Genomic DNA, 21,040 nt, shown 5'->3' on the forward strand with positions numbered 1-21,040 from the left:
GTGTGCTCTTTCGACACTAAACACAGCATGCTAGACTTCATGCTAGCAAGAGATCAAGCTAATGTTAGCTTAGCAGGTCAACAACGCTGATGTTTCGCTAAATTACTCAAAGGCAACTCAAAACATTTTATACATAGTTGCGGAAAACCCGATGATGATGATGATTTTTGTTCCGACGTCTACCGTAATTCCCGGCCTCGAGAGCGCACCTGGTTATAAGCCTCACCCAGTACATTTGGAAAGGAAATACCATTTGCTACATACATAGGCCGCAGCCGCGTAAAAGCCGCAAGTGAAACCGAGATTTGAAACACGAGGTATTTACAAAGAAAGACGGTACACAGAGAGTTTAACGCGAGCACCGCCGCGCTAATGCTAACGCTAGCGCCGCCATGCTAACAGGGCCGGTTAATAAAAAAAACATGCAGGTAAAAATCACTGAGACACGGCAGTAACACGCTAGCGCAACGCTAACAGTGCCGGACCGGTAGAAGTCACTTCCTCGGCACATATATTCCACCGGTCTCACTCGAGTGCCCCCTTGCGGCCGCTAGGAAAAAAAAAATGCACAAATTAGCCGGATCATCGCATAAACTGCAGGGTCGTAAGCTTGTGGGAAAAAAGTTGCAGTTTATAGTCTGAAAATGACGGTACTCGATTTATCTTTCTCACACGCGGATTCCGGCCTACTGTATTTTACAAACGCGGCGAAAAGATCTTTCTGAATAACAAAACGTCGTCCCGTGAGATTTGAACTTGCCGAGCGTCTGCATTTTTTTCTGTGTGCTCTGTCAGCACGAACGCATGAATAACAAGGAGTAGCGATCCTCATTAGCATTTCCGTCCTTTAAAAGAACGTTAGCCGGCGTGCGCCGTACATACACGCATGCTAATTAGCCGCGCGTGGATCAAACTAATGCAGCATAATCCAGCATCTGCGCACTTAATCCTTCGCGGGGATTATAACCTTTCGATTGGCCTCGATTCACCGCGATTGCCGTCGGAGGGCCGAGCGGGACAAGTTCGCCGCTAGAATCCTCCTCGTTAGTCTCGACGTCCATCCGTCCGTTTTCTACCGTTTCTCCGGGTCGGGTCGCCGGGGGCGGGGGGAGTAGCTTCAGCGGGGATACCCCAAGATACCTGAACACCTCCCGGGTGATCATCGTTTTTGAGAAAATAGCGGCGGAACGTTCTTGGACTTTACTCAATCATATTTATATTCCGTGTCACAGTTGCTGTGGGATCCAAAGCATCTGTCGCCATCCATTTTTTTTTTTTTTTTTTTTTTTGTCACAACACATAATTATCTGATTGTGGCGTGCCGGGTCGCTGTGCGAAATTGCACACAGCTGCAACAATTTCCGACGTAATTGAAAGATTATTTGGGGGGGGGGGGCGGCGGGGGCAGACTCACAACAAGAGTGTGTGAGTGTGAGTGTGTGCGTGTGTGTTAGGGGGGGGGTTGTTGATTTTTGCACGTTTGAGAGCCCATTGAAAGTGTAAGTCTGCCTTGGGGGAGGTCAAAGCGGCTCAGACGACCTGCCGGGCAAGAAAGATCATCCCGTGACCTTTAAAAAAAAAAAAAAAAAAATTGTTTTTTTTTTTTTTTTTTTTTTATATTTGTTGACGCACTCTTGAGTTTATTGCGTATTTACTGTATTTGTTGTTGAGTTGCGAGGTATGCGCGTGTACTCGTCCCCGTGTTTGCCCTTCACACCGAGCGCAGCGTCCCTCTGGCATTTCGGCAAGTAGCGCCTTTGGCCGGCGGCCGCGACAGATGGGAGGGAGTTGGGCTGGCGGAGGTTGCCGTGGCAACCGGCGGCAACTTCTCCCTCCCCGCCGCAGCCGAAGCCGCGCGCGGCGCGTTTGCGTTCACGGATTTCGGTTTTGCGCGTTTCTCCCGCTGCCTGCGTGCGTGCGAGCGGCCCGTCGCGATTGTCTTCAAGTTTGAGGAAAAAGCGAAAAGCCCGGCTTGCGTTTGCAACATTTCCAACATTTGTTTTTCCCGTGTCTGTCCATCCATTTTCTTCACCCCTTATCCTCACAAGGGTCACAGGGAATCTATCCTAGCTGTCAACAGGCAGGAGACAGGGTACACCCTGAACTGGTCGCCAGACAATCGCAGGGCACATCGAGACAAACAGCCGGTCACACTCACAATCACACCGAGGGGGCAATTTAGAGTGTCCAATTAATGTTGCGTGTCCCTCGTGAGGATAAGCGGTGAAGAGAATGGATGGATGGACACAGGAAAAACAAATGTTGGAAATGTTTGGGTCCAGGATTGAACCGGGGACCTCAGAACTGTGAGCCCAACGTGCCGCCCCAAAAAAATAAATAAATAAAAATCGGCCCCAAGGAAGGAAAAAGATGAAACATGTTTGCGCTGAAGACTGCCAAGGACATAGTTACAAAGGCACTGATTCATTCAATGCAATCAACAGCATGTTAAAAACAAAAAAAGTATTTCACAATAGTAATAATACCATCATAAAATATGAATAGTGATAAATATGAATGAATTCCAGCGGCACGGTGGGGCACATCACAATCCACGAGGACACGGGTTCGATCCCGGCCCCGCCTGTGTGGAATTTGCGTGTTCTCCCCGTGGGTTTTCTCCGGGTTTCCTCCCACATCCCCAAAACGTGCAACATTAATTGGACACTCTAAAATTGCCCCAAGGTGTGATTGTGAGTGCGGCGGTTTGTCTCGATGTGCCCTGCGATTGGCTGGCGACCAGTTTGGGGTGTGCTTGCCCGTTGAGAGCTGGGATAGGGTCCAGCACTCCCCGCGACCCTTGTGAGGATAAGCGGCAAATAAAAGGGATGGATGGATAAATGGATTCCTTCCAATCCAAATGTTTTTTTTTATAAATGGAAACACTGCAACGTTTTTGCTGTCTTTAGTCTAAACCGTCACTCGGCGGTCACGAATCGTATATGAAATTGTTGCCGAGTCGAGGCGGAAATGTTTTTGCGTGCGTTTGACGGACGTTTTTGTTTGTGTCGTAACTTCCCGTTCGGGGGGCAGCGAGCGGCGGAAGCTGCAGGTGAACGTCTGCAGCCCCATCCAGTGCAGCATGAACGGCAGGAAGTGCACCATCGTGGTGGAGCCCAAGATCAACCAATCGCAGCCCGACTTCAGCAAGAGCCGCGCCGGCTACGTGTTGGCCGTCCCCGCCGACTGAAGGATGAGCGGCGCGGCGGGGGAGGGAGCGCCCCCAGCGGGTCTGGAAGGTGATTGACTTGTTTTGGGCGTCGTCCAATCGCAGCTTTAGACAGTTAGCGCTGCTGGATCATCCAACAAAAGTGTCCCCCCCCCCCCTTTTTTTTTAATTTTTAATTTTAATTTGCTTTGTGCAATATTGATTCTTTTTGTTGTCGATTCAAGTTTCAATTTAATAACTTTTATGTTTATGAAAGATTTCAAGTGGAAGCTCAATAATTGTAAACGGTGTCCTTGCCAAAGGCATGTCTTGATTTTTGTCTTTTTCTTTTTTTTTTTTTTTTTTTCTGGAGCTGCGATGTGCTGAGCACATCTGCGATTTTAATTTAAAAATGTCGCATTTAATACGCAAGCGATCGGCAGTTTTGGCTCACGGTTGCGATTCTCCGTTTTTCGACTCGGGCTTCCTCCCAAATTCCAAAAACACGCACCTCGGCTTTATCGGACTCGCGAAATTCAACGGATCTCAAACTGGGGTCCGCAAAATAATCGTAATCATTAAGAAAAGTGCGTAACTACTGTGTATATATGAGGACTGGCGCACTAATAACATAAATAATAACCGGCGAAATTCGAGTTTAATTAGTTCTTCACTCCATAGAAATTAATGGAAATGCCATTAAATAGTTTTAGAATCCCACTAAAAAAAAAAAAAAAAAAAAAAATTTATATCGTGAAAGTAACACTCTAAAATATATATTTCTATAAATTACAATATTATAGAGTATTACTTTCATAATGTGACTAAATAGAATGTAAAGAATTTTTCGCATGATTAGTTCCGTGCTTCACCACTTGGGGCGGTATAATATCCACGCAGTGCCTCGGTAAAGCTGCCGCCATACGTTTCGTTTATCGTGGAGGATAAAGAATATATGCGTGTGCGTATTATTGTCTGCCGCACCAAAAACGGGAAAGTTGCGTTCGTTCGGATCCCGAGGCACAGCTGCGTTAGAAGAACCCGCCGTTTTCGCGTCAGGGTGCGTTAGCCGCCGTGCTAACAGATGCTAACAGACGCCATTGCACGCAACCCAAAGGACACACACACACACACACGCGCGGTAGTTTGTCATGTCATGTGACAAAGTACTGCGTGCTTGCATAGCGTGTAGCGATTCGCGTTCAGTGGCGCGCGACTGAAGCGGAGGTGCGTGCGCCCGAGTCCCCGGTCCGCTCGGCCTCGGGACCAACGCGCAGTCACGCCAAGAAGAAGAAAAGTGGAGGACTCTCTGCTTTCTCCTTCTTCTTCTTCCTCTTCCTCTACTCCTTCTTCCTGTTCGCGCTTCCTCACAAAATATTTCTTCCTGTTTTTGCCTTTTGACATTATTCCTTCCATTCTCCTTCCCTTTCCCCCTCCTTCCTCCACTTTTTGCCAATCCTCACAAGTAAAAAAATCACTCCGGCGTTGTACGCGCGTGCCATTTGCGCGTCCCCGGTCGTCCCCGCGCCAAATTGCCGCCATCCTCCGTAATTTATTGTGCGTATTGTGTGTGCATTGCATTCACGTGTGCCTCATTTGTTGTCCTTTTCTGCATACGTTTTCATATTCTTACCAGAATAAACACTTCATAACTTTTAATATTTGAGCTCTTTTGTGTCACTTGTCGTATTAAAAATGCACGCAAACAGGAAGTCGTCGTATCCTTTGAGTCGCCGACGCCTGTTTCGCCCGAATCGACGCGATGAACGCCGCCGCCCCCGTAACCGTCCGTCTGTAAGTTTGTCGTCGTCATGACGACACCGCCTCCCGTCGCTCGGTCGCCGGGGGGACGCTTTAATTAGCTGCCGGCGATGACTCGGTGACTCGCCTCGGCGTCCGTTTTGCCTCCCGGGGTGGTCAATTTTGACGTCTGTGTGATCGAGCGGATTGCGGTCAATATTTCATACATACGTGACTCATGAAAATACACCTGAGCGTAATTTGACCTCTCCGAAAGTTTTGAACGCCCGTGCCCGACGGTTGACTTATTTTTAGTGCTTTTTGTGCTGCCCAATTCGCTTTTGCGTGGGTAAACAAAAGCCCAGCGAGCGTGACTCAGCCCCGGACGTGCGGAACGAGTCGGTGGATTTTTTTCAATTTTTTTTTTTTATTCGGGATTTTATTTTTTCATCACAGTACAAAAATAAATGAAAGTAAGAAGCCAAATCGGGGAAATCAAATCAGGAACAGACACTTTTTTTTTTTTGCTTCTTTTTTTTTTTTACATTTGAATAACTGTCGACAGCCCTGAACCCCTCTTGCCCCCCCCCCCTCAGACGACCCCCCCCCCCACCTAAGCAACTTTCTACACAATCCTCTGTACAAACACACACACACGACGACCTCTGCTGTTATTTTATCTACAAGGTACGCGGCGACAGACGCAAGCGTGAACGGAGCGAAGAGGGACGAGTGGCGCGATTGAAGCGAGTGTTTGTCGATGTTTTTTATAAAATGTGCAATATGCCCTGTGATTGGCTGGCGGCCAGTTCAGGGTGTACCCCGCCTCCTGCCCGTTGACAGCTGGGATAGGCTCCAGCGCTCCTTGCGACCCTCGTGAGGATAAGCGACTAAGAAAATGAATGGATGGATTTTTCATTCAAATCTTGTTGGCACATATCAACCGCACGCATGGGCGACCTAAAGAAAAAAAAAAAAACGTCGATTGGTGGGCAAAGCATCGAAAGACGACATAAGAAAACCGAACTTCAGGATTTCCACTTCCAAGCCGACAACTCCCTTGGTGGAAACTTGACTTTTTAAGTGACCTTCAAAAAGGATCAGAAAAGGAGAGTGTTATACGGTAAAAAAAAAAAAAAAAACAAACAACAACAAAAAAAGTGAGCTGTCTTATCTTAAAACGCAGCCGTCGGAGATGCTTGTACTGGTGCGATGTGATATTTTTGGATTACGCACAATTTCTGGTGACTTCCCCGCCAAGCGCCGTTGTAATCTTCTGCGAGCGTGACCGCCACTCGCCGACCTTCCCTCGCGTTTATTGACTTTGCAAAATGCGGGAGAAGTTTGCCACCCGCGGTAAAATACGGGCGGGCGGGAGACGTGTGCTCTGGAAAATTCTTACAGCAAAAAAAAAAAAAGTAGCCACCATAAGCCATGACCAAGTAGTTGAACAACAACAACAAAAAAATGATGCCAGCAATATAATATGACAGAAATGTGACACCAGAAGTTCGGGAGGAATTTGACACCGATAAAATGCGGGATGAATGCGGCAATGACGGAAAATATGGCAGAATGTGACGAGCGCAGTAAAAATGGGAAGAAATCCGACACCAGGGATGAAACGGGAGAAATCGGAAGATGGAAGTAAATAAACCCGATAGTGGCGAAGGTGTGCAGGTATGCATTTCAATGGACCTTTCCGACCTGTCGCTCATACAGTGATAGCCAATCAGATGGCCGCATTGTCGTGACACGCCCCTGCCGCCATGTTGTCCCACAAGCAACGCCGGTTGCCAGCGGCGTGCGCTCGGAAAAGTTCACGTGAGCAAGAAAACGGTCCTCAGATGCACTTCTGATGAAAGATAACTCTGCTATCTTACAAGGCGCCCGCTTGATTCATTTTCCAAAGCCGAAAAAAACAGTTGACCAAGTGTCTACGGTGGATTAAGGCTCGCGGAAGAGCGCACGTGCAACTAAATCTGGACAAAATCAACAAACACAAGACCGTATGTTCGAAGGTAAGTGAGGGAGAAGTCAGTAAGTAGTACTATTTTGTTATAGTAGTATTTTATCCTGTTGGATTTCAATGTGAAAACTTTTTTTGCATCGATCGCCAACGTTTCGCTGTAACTCTGACATTGCGTCCAAAATCTTAATTCCGTGAAATAGTTGAGACCTCTCTGGAGAACTCTCTTGAACAAGTCTGACACATTTGGCAAAAAACATACCCCAATATTATCTGGAATAAGCGATAGAGAATCATCTTCAAACCTGTTCTGTTCAGTCGCCATTTTGGAAGCTTGCGCGACATGGCGAAGGGGGCGGAGCTTAAGATCGCCAGTCGGAAAGGTGCAATCCCACTGAGGTGAAAATGAACTGACCCAAAACAAAAAACGGCATTATCAATCAAGAACTTTTCTTTTTCTATCACTTTATTCCCGTTTTCACTTTTCTCGTCCCGGCGCTAGTCCGATCGTTCCCGCGGGTCACCCGTGATAGACGGCCGACGCTCGACCGGAAGCAATCTTCATTCCCGCCAAAGACGAGACAAACCGTCGCCGACGGTCGGCGTAACGAGCCCATAAATGTCAATAAAGTGAGTAGATATCAGTTTAAGGGAGCGCGTAATGGACGATATGGCACTGATGAGCAAAAAAAACATGACGCGAGCAGCCGGAGCTAAAAAATCGACACTAACGGGGATCATCCGAGTCCAAAGAACAGGAGGAGGTTTTCCTCCTCGGTGCGCTACGCGTGCAAAAAACACACAAATCTAATCGTCGGATCGTTACAAATAAAACGAGCTTGTTCCCGAAGAGCCATAAATAAAAAGTAAGAAGCTCTGCACGGGTATGAAAACATCCAGTAAATTGTCGTAATAGATGAAAAACGAGAAAAAGGGGGCATTGTCTTCGGGGGTGGGGGGGCGAGTAAAAGTACCAACAACGCGTCGGTCCATCTCAGCATTGCCCGCTTGGTCACATCTAAAAGAACCCCCCCCCCCCCCACACACCCTCCCCTTCACACAAAAAAAAAGTCTCAAGTCCTCAACGCCACAGCCGGCGTTTCGTCCCGGTCTGGCCGAAGTCCACGTGAGCCCGCATCGAGGGTGCCGGGGTGGGGGCGGGTGGTGCAGGAATTTCACCGTCGTCGTGTGGTGGCGAGCGCCGGTCAAGCGATGGCCCTCCTGCGGGGCACACGACAGGGGGCAAAGATTAACCCTAACCCACTAAAAAAAAAAAAAAATAAGTACAACCCTCATTCCACGTTGCGTTTAATTTTTTTTTTTTTTGGGGGGGGGGGGACCGGGAGCTAAGAAAAGCCAATCTCCAGAGTAAAACCCCATCGAGCATGTGTATTAGCTGCTGAGGATGTGACTCAAGCTTGGATCCGAACCAAACCCTTCACTTTCAGCGACTCCGTCGAGCCTAGTGGGCACTGAACATCTCCCGACTTAAACCCCATAGAGCATGCATTTGACTTAAAGTGTCACTTAACGCTTTCTTGGTCAATGATATTATTTGATACGTTAATTATTTACAGCTCGCATTAACGGTTACTTTCTTTAGTCTTTTTTTTTTGGGGGGGGAGCATACTCTATAGGGTTTTAGTCTGGAAATCGACTGCTTTTAGTCCACAGTGACGATAAAATCGGTCAACTCTCACCGGTCCAGGCCGACGAGCAGGCGGCTGCGTTCCTCCTCCTTCTGGCTCTCGTTCTTGAGGTCGGCGAAGACCTGCGTGAAGTAGTGCGGGTCGGAGTTGATCTGCAGCATCTTGGCGCTCATCAGGTTGATGATGGACAGGCACCTGTCCCAGAAGGCCTCCTTGGAGCTCTCCACCAGGAAGGGCTTGAGCGGGTAGGAGATCTCGTTGCCCATGTAGGAGTAGGACAGGTAGAGGCAGGTGAGCAGCACGGCCTGCAGCTCGTGCTCGCCGGCCACCTCGGAGGAGACCACGTCGCGGCACAGCATGTAGACGAAAACCACGTTGGCGGGCGTGACGAAGCCCTGGTCCTGCCAACCCTGGAGCAGGAGGGAGCGGTCCACGCTGCGCAGCCACAGCACCGGCTCGGTGGGCGACAGGTGCTTGAGGCGGTAGCAGCGCCGGCACAGGAAGTCGCCCAGGCAGCGCAGCAGCTCGCTGGTGGACGCCTGCACGATCACCCGCTTGGGGGTGCCCGGCGCGGCCGCCGCCGCCGGGGCCGCCGCCGCCGCCTTCTTGACCGAGGGGTTGTCGTCGGGGGCCTTGGTGGCGCTCGGCGTGCTCTGGTCCTGCGCGAAGGACGACAGGTTGGCGCACGACTGCGACTTCTTCAGGTTCTCGCTGTTCAAGTGGCTGACGTTGTTCTGGTAGGTCCCGTTGGGCTGCACCTTCTTGGATCCCTTCTTCTTCGCCGAGACGGCCACGATGCGCTTCCACGGCAGCACGTTGATGAGCGAGTGGCGCTTCAGGCCCTTGTCTTTGGCGTTCTTGCTGTTCTGGACCGCCGTGTAGTGGCCCACCGCGGCGGGCCCGTCCTCGAACAGGGCCGCCTTGCGGTAGCTGGGCGACAGGGACAGCACGGTTCCCATGGCGACGGCGGCGAGGAGACGACGGAAGATCTCGGGAGGGCGACGGCGAGGGCCTCGTCTCGTCTGTCCCGCTCGTTCTTTCGCTCTCCGGACGGCGGCTGGCGGGAGGAAAATGAGATCAGTTGTCGGACCGATGAACGCCGTCCACATTTTGGGTATCTGGTGCTGGCTTGGCCCCGAAGAACTTTTTGGGAGTGAGATGAGGACTTTCATTCAGACGTAATATTGTAGTGTCTTTAAGGTATTCACGCGGGGCAAGGAACGCATGCCGAAAACCGATCCCCTCTTGTTTAGGATTGAAAATAATCATTTCATCCGTTTTCTTTGCCGCTTATCCTCACCAGGGTCGCGGGGGAGTGCTGGAGCCTATCCCAGCTGTCAACGGGAAGGAGGCGGTACTGGTTGCCAGCCAATCACAGGGCACACGGAGACAAACGACCGATCGCGCTCACAATCGCACCTCGGGGCAATTTAGAGTGTCCAATTACTGTTGAATGTTTTGGGGATGTGGGAGGAAACCGGAGTTCCCGGAGAAAACCCGCATAGGCACGGGGAGAACATGCAAACTCCACATAGGAGGGGCCGGGATCGAACCCAGAACTGTGAGGCCAACGCTTTAGCAGCTCATCCTAACTCACTTTACAATATGACCTTTGTAAATCTAACTTCAACCAACAACCCAGGCTAAACTGAGCTCCTCCCCAACACGCAAAGATATCCGTCTCACCAGAGAGATATCGCTTTGCTGAGACTTCCTTGACACCGATTACTACTTTCAACGTAGCCAGAGCTTTGACGCCATCTTGTGGCCTCTGACGGTGTTACAGAAAGTGCACAAAAGTCTGATGAGAAATATGAATAGGAATTTATGGACGCCGTTAATGGTTTCAACCCCAAATGTACCCTAAAGCCGAATTATGCTTTTTATTCCATTTCCATGTTATGACTTTAATTAATACAGTACACCACAAACTGCTTATGCCGCTTACACCGAGCAGCTGGCCATTTGCAGCGTTTTTTGTTTATTTTTTTCCCCCCTTTGCGAATTCTGTCTATTGTCTATTAATGCCCATGAATTTTTCCTATCATTCCGTTTGTCCTTGCATCTTATCAACTGGACTCCGCCGGGTCATTTCGGCGCTCGCACGCCTCGCAGCAGATGATGGCCGTTATGAGGATAATCTGCAAGCAACGATCAACACCGTGTCAAGTGTTGCTCCCTGCGCCGCGGTCACATAAAAACAGCAACGCGCGTGCAGCCTCGGCGGTGCTTTTGCATTAATATTTCACGAGCACAAATCCATACTTCATTTTTTTTTTCCCTCCACGGCGCGGTGAGTGGACTGGATCATGCAGCATCATTAAAATGGACGCCCGGCTTGTAAACACCGCCCAGACGGATTCGAACGCGTTGACGATTATTGTCATGAAACGATGGGGCTGCAGAATTTTTCTCTCGGTCCAATTGTCACCCCCGACCCAACCGAGAGGAACATCGCGCAGTCATCCGTGAAGAAAACAAAACAAACAAAAATATTAAACCGGGCGTGAAGATGGGGATGATTAATTTTTTTTGAAAAATTGCTAATTCCGGTTGACGGACGCTCTCCATGGTTCTGAAGATGAGCCCGACGTGGGGACGAGGCTATTTATAGCACCCCCGTGCAAAAATAATAATGAAAAATGAGTTAATCGGAAACATTCTTGCTTCCTCCTTTTGGCACCGTCGCAAGATAGTGGAGAACATACATATTAAAAAAAAAATAAGAAATATAATCTCACCGGGCTCGTCGAAAGACTGCGCAGCGACGACGAGGATGAAGGCGAGCCTCTCCCCACTCACCAACGGCGAGCGACGGGCATCTCGGTCCGTTCAAAAACGCGATAATCCCACAAAACTAACACACGGAGTGTATTTATTCGGGGGAAAACACGCGGCGCGTGTGCAGCTGGAGAGAATGCAGGGGGACGGGGATCATGCGCTCCTCTTCCTCCACCTCCTCCTCCTCCTCCTCCACGGAGTGATGCTGCGATGCTGGATGATGTGTAGCTCCAAAAAAAAAAAAAAAAAAAGGAAAAAAATGGTGTCGTGCAGTGTTATGTTGTGCACTGATGGCGCAAAGGCGGTGGTCCTCCTGCCGCGGCGTTCTTGAGGGTGGGGGTGGGGGGGGGGGGGGGGGTGGACGACAAACGCAACGGCGGCGGGCAACCTTGAACGCACCGCCGGGGCCGTCCGCTGATTGGAGGACGTTCGCGTTTGACCCAATTCGAGGCGCGCGCTCGCGCTCGTCGAGCCTCCCCCTCGGGGACAAAATCAATAGAAAACGTTTGACACGCGCGCGTTACCTCAGCGAAGATCGAGCAAATATTGAACCAGACTGTTAATACGGAGCAGATTATTAAATATTGTCGTCAGGAAACAGGAACACTTTTTAAAAACAAAATAGGGTTGAGCGATTTCTGCATGAAGGCTATGATTAGATTAGATAGATAGATAGATAGATAGATAGATAGATAGATAGATAGATAGATAGATAGATAGATAGATAGATAGATAGATAGATAGATAGATAGATAGATAGATAGATAGATAGATAGATAGATAGATAGATAGATAGATAGATAGATAGATAGATAGATAGATAGATAGATAGATAGATAGATCATTAAATCATGCAGAAGAGTTGCTGTTACACACTTATGGGGAACTTTAAAAAATCGATATGACATAAATATTAGAAAATGAAATTCTCTGCAATTTTCAATAAGTCTTATTTTCTTTAAAGGTCAACTTGAATAATTCTAAAATGTAGATCTCGACAAAATGGGAACCTACGAAGAGTTTGTGCCCATTAACGGAGACAATTTGGAGCGAGTACATACACGGGCGAATTTTAATAACCGCTTCATACAACAAAGAGCTTGTATGAACGTATGTTTGATGTCTTTATGTTTGATTTTTTTTTTTTTTTTTGGTAACAGCGACCTCTTGAAAACCACTTTCTGCCCTCTGTATGTTTCACATTTATGGCGGACTGATAATAAATGTATGAGTACGGATTTAATCATCAGTGAAAATAGGTACAGATATCTGGGGGAAAAAAAGCATTTCAATATGTAGTATAGTGATGCATTTGCACGTTTTGCTGTTTGCAGGCTTGTAATCTAATGGTGTACAAATACTTTGTTACTGTACGTAAGTGGAACCCCATCTATGGTGTTTTCCATTATTTATAAGGAAAACGGCCCTTACTAAGGCAAAAGTTGTTTTAAATATACTATGCAGTAAATATTCTACAGAGTGATTCGTTATCTTTTAAGATTGTTCAACTTTTACTCAAGCATCGATTTCAGATACTTTATCCCGGACGTGTTTATCTGTTGCCTGGCTGTTTGGAGGTAAGACTACATTTCCCGGCATGCACCCAGGCGCCGCGACGTCACGTCCTGCGCGTACTTCTCATTCAGCTGCACTTTGAATAAGGAAGATGGCGGCTGCAGCAGTGGTGGAGTTCCAGAGAGCCCAGTCTCTCATTAGCACGGACCGCGACGCCTCCATCGACATCCTGCACTCTATAGGTACGGGTCAGGCTTTTGCGGGTCGGCCCCGGGGGACGATCCGGCGACACCGGGGTAGTTTTCTCGCCGCTTTTTTCGCTCGCGGGCCGGCGCTAGTCGGGTAGCAGCGAGCCGGCGGCGCGGTGCTGACTCACTGCCGAGTGAGTTGCTGCCGTACACTGCCGGTGGACGGACGTTAGCCGGCTAAGCGCTCCGCTAGCGGGCCTAACGTCTCACACTCGTCGTGTTTCCAAATATTTCACCCTTAAACGAGCTGCTCGTCGATTGTTAAACGGCTCAAAATCTCGAATCGGTCATCCTAGCATGCTAGCCTCACATTAGCATGTTTTCACCGCGACACTGATTGGGAGGTTATGACATGTTGGGGTTTTTTTTTTTTGTTGTTGTTGTTTTGTTTGGGGATCCTGTCGTCCCTCGAGATGACGCGACAGCCTTCCGGCAACGTTCGCCCCCGATGTTTTAATGCAAGGTGTACTCTGTAATCTTGTTGTCATGTGGAAAGACCGGCGAGGTCGCCGTCAAAGTGCCGTGTCACAGCAGCCGCTTAGCTGTCAACTAGCTCACGGCGTGATTGCACTCGCGCCGCACTTCAAGTCGACGTACTTGATTGGGGGGGGGTTTAAAAAAACAAAACCGCAGGCTCACAAAATTAGTCTGTCATTTATATGCTCCCTGCCTGTTTTGATAAATTGCTACCATGAAATCAGAGTAGTATCTCTTTTTTTTTTTTACGGTTAAACTTCGACCCAAAATACCTTAGTTTGATTTGAAAAGTGTCAAATAATTTTTATCTGACCTATCTTGCTGTTTAAGGTTTTATGCTTTTGAAACAATTTGTTCCCAAAGCATTGTTTCTAAATAAAAACGATACATTAGCTAACAATAACAGGGGAAAAAACATGGCGAATTCAGGAACAGCCAAACATGGTTTTTATTTGGCCATAAAACAAGTAAACAACATTTGAGCTTCTAAATAAGGCCATGATGGGGAATATCCTCATTTCTTAAATTGTCCATGGTAAATGTTGAGTTTTCTCCAACTTTTTCAGACCCTTCCATCTCACCCGCAGTTGTCTTAACCTCTCTATTTACCTTTTCCCCACTTTTGTGTCATCTTTTGAAAAAAATAACTAGCCTGTTTTGCGAAAGTAAACAGTTTTTAAATAGTGTGAGTAAAAGACGGCAAAGAAATCAAATTTGCTGTACAGGACCTGGCAAAATGTTAAGTACAGGAATGAAGTATTTTCATTTTGCCGCTTCCCACGCGCACTTTGATGACACTTACTTGTTGGTGCTTGTTTTGGAACTGAACAAATGAATGTGAAATGTTTGCATATATTGTAAATGCAGCATTTTGTTTGTCCCAAATTGGCCCGAAGACACTTTTGAAATGTAAGAAGGCTTTGAAAGAGAGAGGATTACAGTGAACATTCACCAACTCGTGTAAATGTTTGCTGGAAAACTCCTGTATTGGCCCAAAAATGTTGTTAATATGTTTCAATATAAACATGGCTAATCCGTTTTTGACAGCCTCTCTCCTTCTGTGTATCAAAAGGAAATACTTTGAAGACTCATATTTGTATAGAACTCACTGAATGTGTTTGTAATGGCGTTGCAGTGAGGCGCGACGTCCAGGAGAACGATGAAGAAGCCGTCAGGGTTAAAGAGCAGAGCATCCTGGAGCTGGGAACGCTGCTGGCCAAGACGGGACAGGCGGCCGGTGAACTTTTAAACTCCAAAATGCATGGTTCCTTTCTCACGCCACCGTCGCCGAGTTCTCCTCTAAACGACCGCCGTTGCCTCTCCAGAACTGGGCGGTCTGCTGAAATTTGTGCGGCCGTTCCTGATCTCCATCAGCAAGGCGAAGGCGGCGCGGCTGGTGCGCTCGCTGCTCGACCTGTTCCTCGACATGGAGGCGGCCACGGGCCAGGAGGTGGAGCTGTGTCTGGAATGCATCGAGTGGGCCAAGGCCGAGAAGAGGACCTTCCTACGACAAGCTCTCGAGGTGACGACAGTCTCGTGCGACGTGGCGTCTCCGTCGTATTTGTCACTCTCGACGATATCTCACCTGAAGCCTTGATCAAACTGTAATTCACCAAGTCGGAATGCGTGAAACCTTCCACAAGATGTGTGTTGGGATACGTTGGCGGCGACGTGGCAACTCGCGTTTGCCCAAAAGCGGCAGGCACTGCTGCTGTCACACATTCTAAACTATCACCGGAAAAGAAAAAATGCATACCGTCAGTCCCTGCCTACGGAGCGCAACTGGTTATAAGCCTCACCGAGTACATTTGCAAAGGAAATACCATTTGGTACAGCTGTGTAAAAGCCGCGAGTGCCCACCTTGAAACCCACATTCAAACACGAGATATTTACAAAGACGGTACACAGAAAGAATTTAACGCTAGCGCTAACAGGGCCGGTTAAAATAAAACTGACCGGTAAATATCACTGAGACACGCCAGTAACACAGCAGCCACACGCTAGCGCAGCGCTAACAGGGCCGGTAAAAGTCACTTCCTCGGCACATATATTCCACCTCTCTCACGCTTACCTTTTTCCGCTCGAGTGCCCCGTTGCGGCTATTAGAAAAAATGCACAAATTAACCACATAAACCGCAAGGTGGAAAGCATGTGGAAAATTGTAGGCCGGAAATTACGGGAACTCTCCGTAATGACTAACATTAAAATACAGTAGTCTTCATCAAAAATGAGGAAGACGTTATCGTGCTAAACATATGTTTGATGTTATTGTAATCCACTGCAATGTTATGCATACTGGGAATAAAGAAGTACTGAAATAATGATCCAGTTAAAATGTACTACACATAAAAATTACGAATTGTCCTTGAAGAAATGTTTATAAAAAAGTGTAAAAGTTAAATGAGGATAAATTATACTCTTCTAAGTTGTGAGCTCTACTTGTAAAAAAAAAAAAAATACAATTTAAAAGGTAAATGTTCTATATTTGAAAAGTAAAATGTACTGCATGAAAAAAAACATTTAAATGTTCCATTGCTTTGTAAAAATATGTATTTAATTGAGCGATTCTTTGGGATACCGATAATGACAACCCACATATCGCTATTGATAATTGTTGTGATAATGAAAATAAATGCGATATCCCCAAACATAACGAAAGTGGGAGCGTTTTAACACTCTCTGGTCCATCCAATGCTTCACTGTGGTCAAGTCCTAAATGTGTTTTTTTTTTTTTTTTTTTCCCCCCCCCCTCCTTCATAAAAGAATCATACAGCCAATAACTATGATTCTCAATTCGTAAATGCCGCTGAAGTCCGTGCGAGGACTTGTAGTTTCTCACGTCGATGTGAATCCTCCGTGTACGGTAACGCGTCTTCCATTTCTTCCCGTGCCCTCAGGCTCGACTGATCTCACTCTATTTTGACACCAAGCGGTACCAGGAGGCCTTGGCGCTGGGTGAGTGCTCTCCTGGTGTCCCATTATTCAATTTATGTAGAGCACCCGTGATTCGGTGGGCATCTGACGTCAGACTTGAGACAGGAAAAGAAAAGTAGTGGCAATTTCACAAAGTTGCTTCGGAATGATTATTATTTTTTCAACCGTCCGTGTAAAAAGAGTGAAATTCTCGTGTCTGGTGCAGGCTCTCAGCTGCTCCTGGAGCTCAAGAAGATGGACGACAAGGCCCTGCTGGTGGAGGTGCAGCTGCTGGAGAGCAAGACGTACCACGCCCTCAGCAACCTGCCCAAGGCCCGCGCCGCCCTCACCTCGGCGCGCACCACCGCCAACGCCATCTACTGTCCTCCCAAGCTACAGGCGGCGCTGGACATGCAGTCAGGTGGGGGCCGGCCGTCGTCGTCGTCGTCCTCGCGTGCTCCACTTGGGCTGGGGCGGTATTTATTATTTATTTTTTTTAATTACGTTTTTTTTGGGTGGGAATCGGGGGTGTTGCTTCTGAAGTTCAAAGCGCTAACATAACATAACTGTGAAAAGAAGTTTTGTTTACAAAACAAAGCTGCAGGGGGGAAAAAAAAAAAAAAACCATTTCAAAGCGTGTTTAGAATCATGACAGAGAAAAAAGTTAGCGTAATTCCTGGAGCGTACCTGGGTATCCGGCGTTAAAAAAAAAAAAAAAAAACTGTGCCAAACAAATATGAGCATTTCGCTGTGGCGACCTCTAACGGGACAAGCCGAAAGGCGCTTACTTACATACATATGCCGCAGCTGTCTGAAATCCTCAAATGCCCACATCGATACACGAGATATTTACAAAGAAAGAGATTTTAACACTAGCGCGGCGCTAAAGCGAATGCTAGCGCCGTGCTAATGCTAACAGGGCCGGTCAATGCAACTAAGACATGGCAGGAACACAGCAGCAATACGTTAGCACAATAATAGCACAGGGCAAAAAAAAAAACAAAGCTAGTGTTGTTTTTTCTGTACAAAGTTAAAGTTGATGAAAAGAAGCAATCAGATTTAAAAACGGATCTTGATACACAAAAAGGAATTGAGGAGGGGGAAAAAGTTGTCATATTTGTCATTACAATCAAATATTTAATGTTGTACTACTACCAGTCCAGTACAAATGATAGAACGTTTGTCGTCAAGCATATTTTGTGGTGTCCCGCGCGCAGGGATCATCCACGCGGCCGAGGAGAAGGACTGGAAGACGGCGTACTCTTACTTCTTCGAGGCCTTCGAGGGCTACGACTCTATCGACAGCCCGCGAGCCATCACGGCCCTCAAATACATGCTCCTCTGCAAGATTGTCCTCAACTCGTACGTAGGCGCGGGGATTATCATGATGACTTTTTTTTTTGGGGGGGGGGGTTAATTGTCGTTTGCTTCGCAGACCGGAGGAGGTCCAAGCTCTGATCAGCGGGAAACTGGCCCTCCGATACACCGGACGACAGGTTTTTTTTTTTTCTGCTCATCCAGACTTGATGTTCTTTTTTCTTTTTTTTTTTTTTTTTTTTTTTTTAATATTGTTGCCACTTCATCCCCCCCCCCCCCCCCGCCGCAGACAGACGCCCTGAAATGCGTGGCGCAGGCCAGCAAGAACAGATCGTTAGCAGACTTCGAAAAGGTACCAAAAGACTTCCATTCCTCCGGTTCGAGCACCATGTGAAGTTTTATTTCCAAATTTTTTTTTTTTTTTTTTTTTGTTATAAAAGCGAGCATGCGTGCCCCTCCCCCGCAGGCCCTCACGGAGTACAGAGCGGAGCTGAGGGACGACCCCATCATCAACACTCACCTGGCCAAGCTGTACGACAACCTGCTGGAACAGAACCTCATCAGGGTCATCGAGCCCTTCTCCAGAGTGCAGGTGACCGCCCGACGCGATGGCTCAACGGCGCTCTACTTTAGTAACGGTGTAATTACATAGAGTGCAAAGAATTAAACAATATTTGCCTTTTTTTTTTTCTTTTGCGTATTAACTATCCACGAATGACGTCAGCTTTCCAGTTGCTGTGCAGCATTGTTTGTTTTTTCGGACTCGGCGTGCGGCTAAAGCTTGAGGCAGTTAAACTTCCCGTCCCTGGAATACATTTTGTGCGGGAACCATAATAATCACGTTATCGTATTGCATAATTGCCCCCGCATTTTAATGAGTATTTCATGATAGCCACCGTAATTCCCGGCCGACGGAGCGCACCTTGTTACAAGCCTCGCCGAGTACATTTGTAAAGGAAATAGCATTTGGTACATACATACGCCGCGGCTGTGTAAAAACTGCAACTGCCCACATTGAAACACAAGATATTTACAAAGACGGTACACAGAGAGTTTAACGCTAGCGCTAATGCTAATGCTGACACTAGCGGCACGCTAAAGCTAGCACTAACGCTAACAGCGGCGGTTGAAATAGAATCTTACCGGTAAATATCACTGAGACACGCCAGTAACACATCACCAGCACGCTAACGCTAGCGCAGCACTAACTGGGCCGGTAAAAGTCACTTCCTCCGCACATATATTCCACCAGTCTCATTCTTACCTTTTCTGCTTGTGTGCACCCTTGCGGCTGTCAAACCCCCCCCCCACAAATTAGCCGCACCACCGCATAAACGGCAGGGTTGAAAGCGTGTGAAAAAAGTCGTGGCTTATTGGCTGGAAATTACGATAAATTGGGACCAGAAAAAGTGAAATATTGTGGGACTTATTGTTTGTGGTATTCACAGTTTTTCTTTTTTTTAATTTGTTTTTCCAGATAGAACACATATCAGGTCTTATCAAACTCCCAAAGGTACGTCAACTCCAAACGAACCACCAACTATAAATTCATGAGCGATCGTTAATAATAATTTTGTATGTATTTTTTTTTTTTTCTTCCAAGGGGGATGTAGAGCGCAAACTATCACAGATGATTCTGGATAAAAAGTTTCACGGTACGATCATTCCTCAATATTTGTCATAGGATGAATGAGTATGTGGCAGCCGGTAAAAGTGTTGGCCTCACAGTTCTGAGGTGTCGGGTTCAATACCAGCGCTCCCCGCGACCCTTGTGAGGATAAGCGGCAAAGAAAATGGATGGATGATGAAATGATGTGGTGGTGGTGGGGGGGGGGGGGAATGTTTCCAGCTGGATGTGACAATATTCACACGGGTTCTACTCATATTTGCAAATGAACTACAGGTAATTGTTTTTTTGTTTTGTTTTGGGCGTGGGCGGCGGTCTCAGGAATCCTGGACCAGGGCGAAGGCGTGCTGATCATCTTCGAGGAGCCGCCCGTGGACAAAACGTACGAAGCCGCTTTGGAAACCATACAGAACATGAGCAAAGTGGTGGACTCGCTTTACAACAAAGCCAAGAAGCTGACATAGGTGACGAAAGCCACGCTGGGCACGCCGCGATCCATTCATATCAAATGCTGATTTGTCGTTTTTGTGTTCTTCCTCAGAGCTGACTCGCGGCCGTGCCCTGGAGGAAGTGTGTATGTGTGCGTGCGTGCGTGCGTGTGCGTGTGTTTGAACAGCCTATGTAACATTTGAAGACGGGGACAAGGGAGACCGCCCCCTCCACGCCACCCATCAGACACACCCCTCCTTCCACCCTCAATGGACAGTATCACATTCTTTTTTTTTTTTTGTTTTGTTTTGTTTTGTTTTCCTGCCCCTTATTTTATTTTGATATCTCATTTAAACTCAGCGGCCGACCTCGGCCATCAGGGAATCTTATTGTCCGACCACAATAATAATAATAATAATAAAAAATTAAAAGGAAGAACAGTGCATACAACTTCAACCTCTTCAGCCTTCAAATTCTGCTCCAAAAAGCAGGAAACGACACTTAACCCCTCCCCGCCCTGTTTATTGTTGATGTTCTCCGTGGCTTTCAGAAGCACACTTGACTCTTTGGGAAGGTTGGAATCCCCCAATTTGCCCCCCTCCCACTCCCGCACCACCGCACCGCACCCCATCCCACCCACCCCACCATCAACCATATCAATGCCAACAGTTTCAGTCCCCCGCTGTATTTCAGAAGTGTATTAAACTCACAATATTTGCTTTTGGTTTTGTGTTTTTGTAAAGAAAAAAAATATTATAATAATAATAATAATAATGGTTGCCACATGCCTGCCCCCACCCCGAATGCTCATGTACGTTTCTAAAAGAGGCGAGAGGAAATTTCACCACGAGTGCCACGCTCCCTGGCCCTTGTCTCACTCTTGTTGGGGTGCAATGTCAAAAAAAAAAAAAAAAAAAAAAAAAAAAACATTTGAGTTTTGCCCCTCAGCATCCTTGACTCTGCTCCTCTCTCCATTGTTAGTTCCTAGCATTAGTGTGGTATGCTAGTAACCAAACAATTTGTATGGGGTTTTTTTTTTGTTTTGTTTTGTTTTATTTTTCTCTTATAAAGACATTTTCAAAATAAATATTTTGTATTTTAAAGATATTTGTCCTGTCTCTTGAAATGACACAAAACCTTGGCAACTGTCTTGTCTCAATATTCTAATTTGGCATAAAAATATATATTGGCCCTGTTCTAGGATGTTTTAAAAATAAGTGTTTAATA

At 47.1% G+C, this 21,040-nt stretch overlaps 3 protein-coding genes across 3 annotated transcripts in view; 2 read left to right on the forward strand and 1 right to left on the reverse strand.

Annotated features, from left to right (window-relative positions):
• myo1d (myosin 1D) overlaps positions 1 to 4,807 on the forward strand; it is a 44,772-nt gene extending 39,965 nt beyond the window's left edge. The window contains exon 22 of the mRNA XM_061809321.1: positions 3,034 to 4,807. Within this exon, the coding sequence (XP_061665305.1) occupies positions 3,034 to 3,190 (157 nt within the window). The 3' untranslated portion in view covers positions 3,191 to 4,807. The remainder of the gene's footprint in view (positions 1 to 3,033) is intronic.
• A 3,086-nt stretch (positions 4,808 to 7,893) lies between these two features.
• On the reverse strand, positions 7,894 to 10,184 carry cdk5r1b (cyclin dependent kinase 5, regulatory subunit 1b (p35)). Its single transcript, XM_061810585.1, has 2 exons — positions 8,558 to 10,184; positions 7,894 to 8,078 (listed from the first exon to the last, which is right to left on the reverse strand). The coding sequence occupies exons 1-2, from the start codon at positions 9,676 to 9,678 to the stop codon at positions 8,063 to 8,065; spliced, it is 1,137 nt and encodes a 378-aa protein (XP_061666569.1). The 5' UTR covers positions 9,679 to 10,184; the 3' UTR covers positions 7,894 to 8,062.
• Positions 10,185 to 12,897: 2,713 nt separating this feature from the next.
• Positions 12,898 to 20,916, forward strand: psmd11b (proteasome 26S subunit, non-ATPase 11b). The gene is made up of 13 exons (XM_061810958.1): positions 12,898 to 13,044; positions 14,663 to 14,764; positions 14,853 to 15,049; positions 16,425 to 16,482; positions 16,667 to 16,861; positions 17,658 to 17,802; positions 17,876 to 17,936; positions 18,047 to 18,109; positions 18,224 to 18,349; positions 19,235 to 19,270; positions 19,361 to 19,412; positions 19,706 to 19,848; positions 19,926 to 20,916. Exons 1-12 carry the CDS (start codon positions 12,954 to 12,956, stop codon positions 19,846 to 19,848), a joined length of 1,269 nt encoding a protein of 422 aa, XP_061666942.1. The 5' UTR covers positions 12,898 to 12,953; the 3' UTR covers positions 19,926 to 20,916.
• Positions 20,917 to 21,040: the final 124 nt, after the last annotated feature.

The sequence above is a fragment of the Syngnathoides biaculeatus genome, chromosome 22 (assembly GCF_019802595.1).
Source record: "Syngnathoides biaculeatus isolate LvHL_M chromosome 22, ASM1980259v1, whole genome shotgun sequence".
In the NCBI taxonomy this organism is placed as follows: domain Eukaryota; kingdom Metazoa; phylum Chordata; class Actinopteri; order Syngnathiformes; family Syngnathidae; genus Syngnathoides; species Syngnathoides biaculeatus.

Excerpts from the sequence above, each read along its gene's own strand:
- cdk5r1b (XM_061810585.1), bottom strand. The coding sequence starts at position 9,678 with ATGAAAGTCCTCATCTCACTCCCAAAAAGTTCTTCGGGGCCAAGCCAG.
- psmd11b (XM_061810958.1), top strand. The coding sequence starts at position 12,954 with ATGGCGGCTGCAGCAGTGGTGGAGTTCCAGAGAGCCCAGTCTCTCATT. Across the intron at positions 16,862-17,657 it reads GGCGCTGGACATGCAGTCAG|GGATCATCCACGCGGCCGAG; the intron begins GTGGGGGCCGGC and ends TCCCGCGCGCAG. Across the intron at positions 19,413-19,705 it reads TCTGGATAAAAAGTTTCACG|GAATCCTGGACCAGGGCGAA; the intron begins GTACGATCATTC and ends CGGCGGTCTCAG.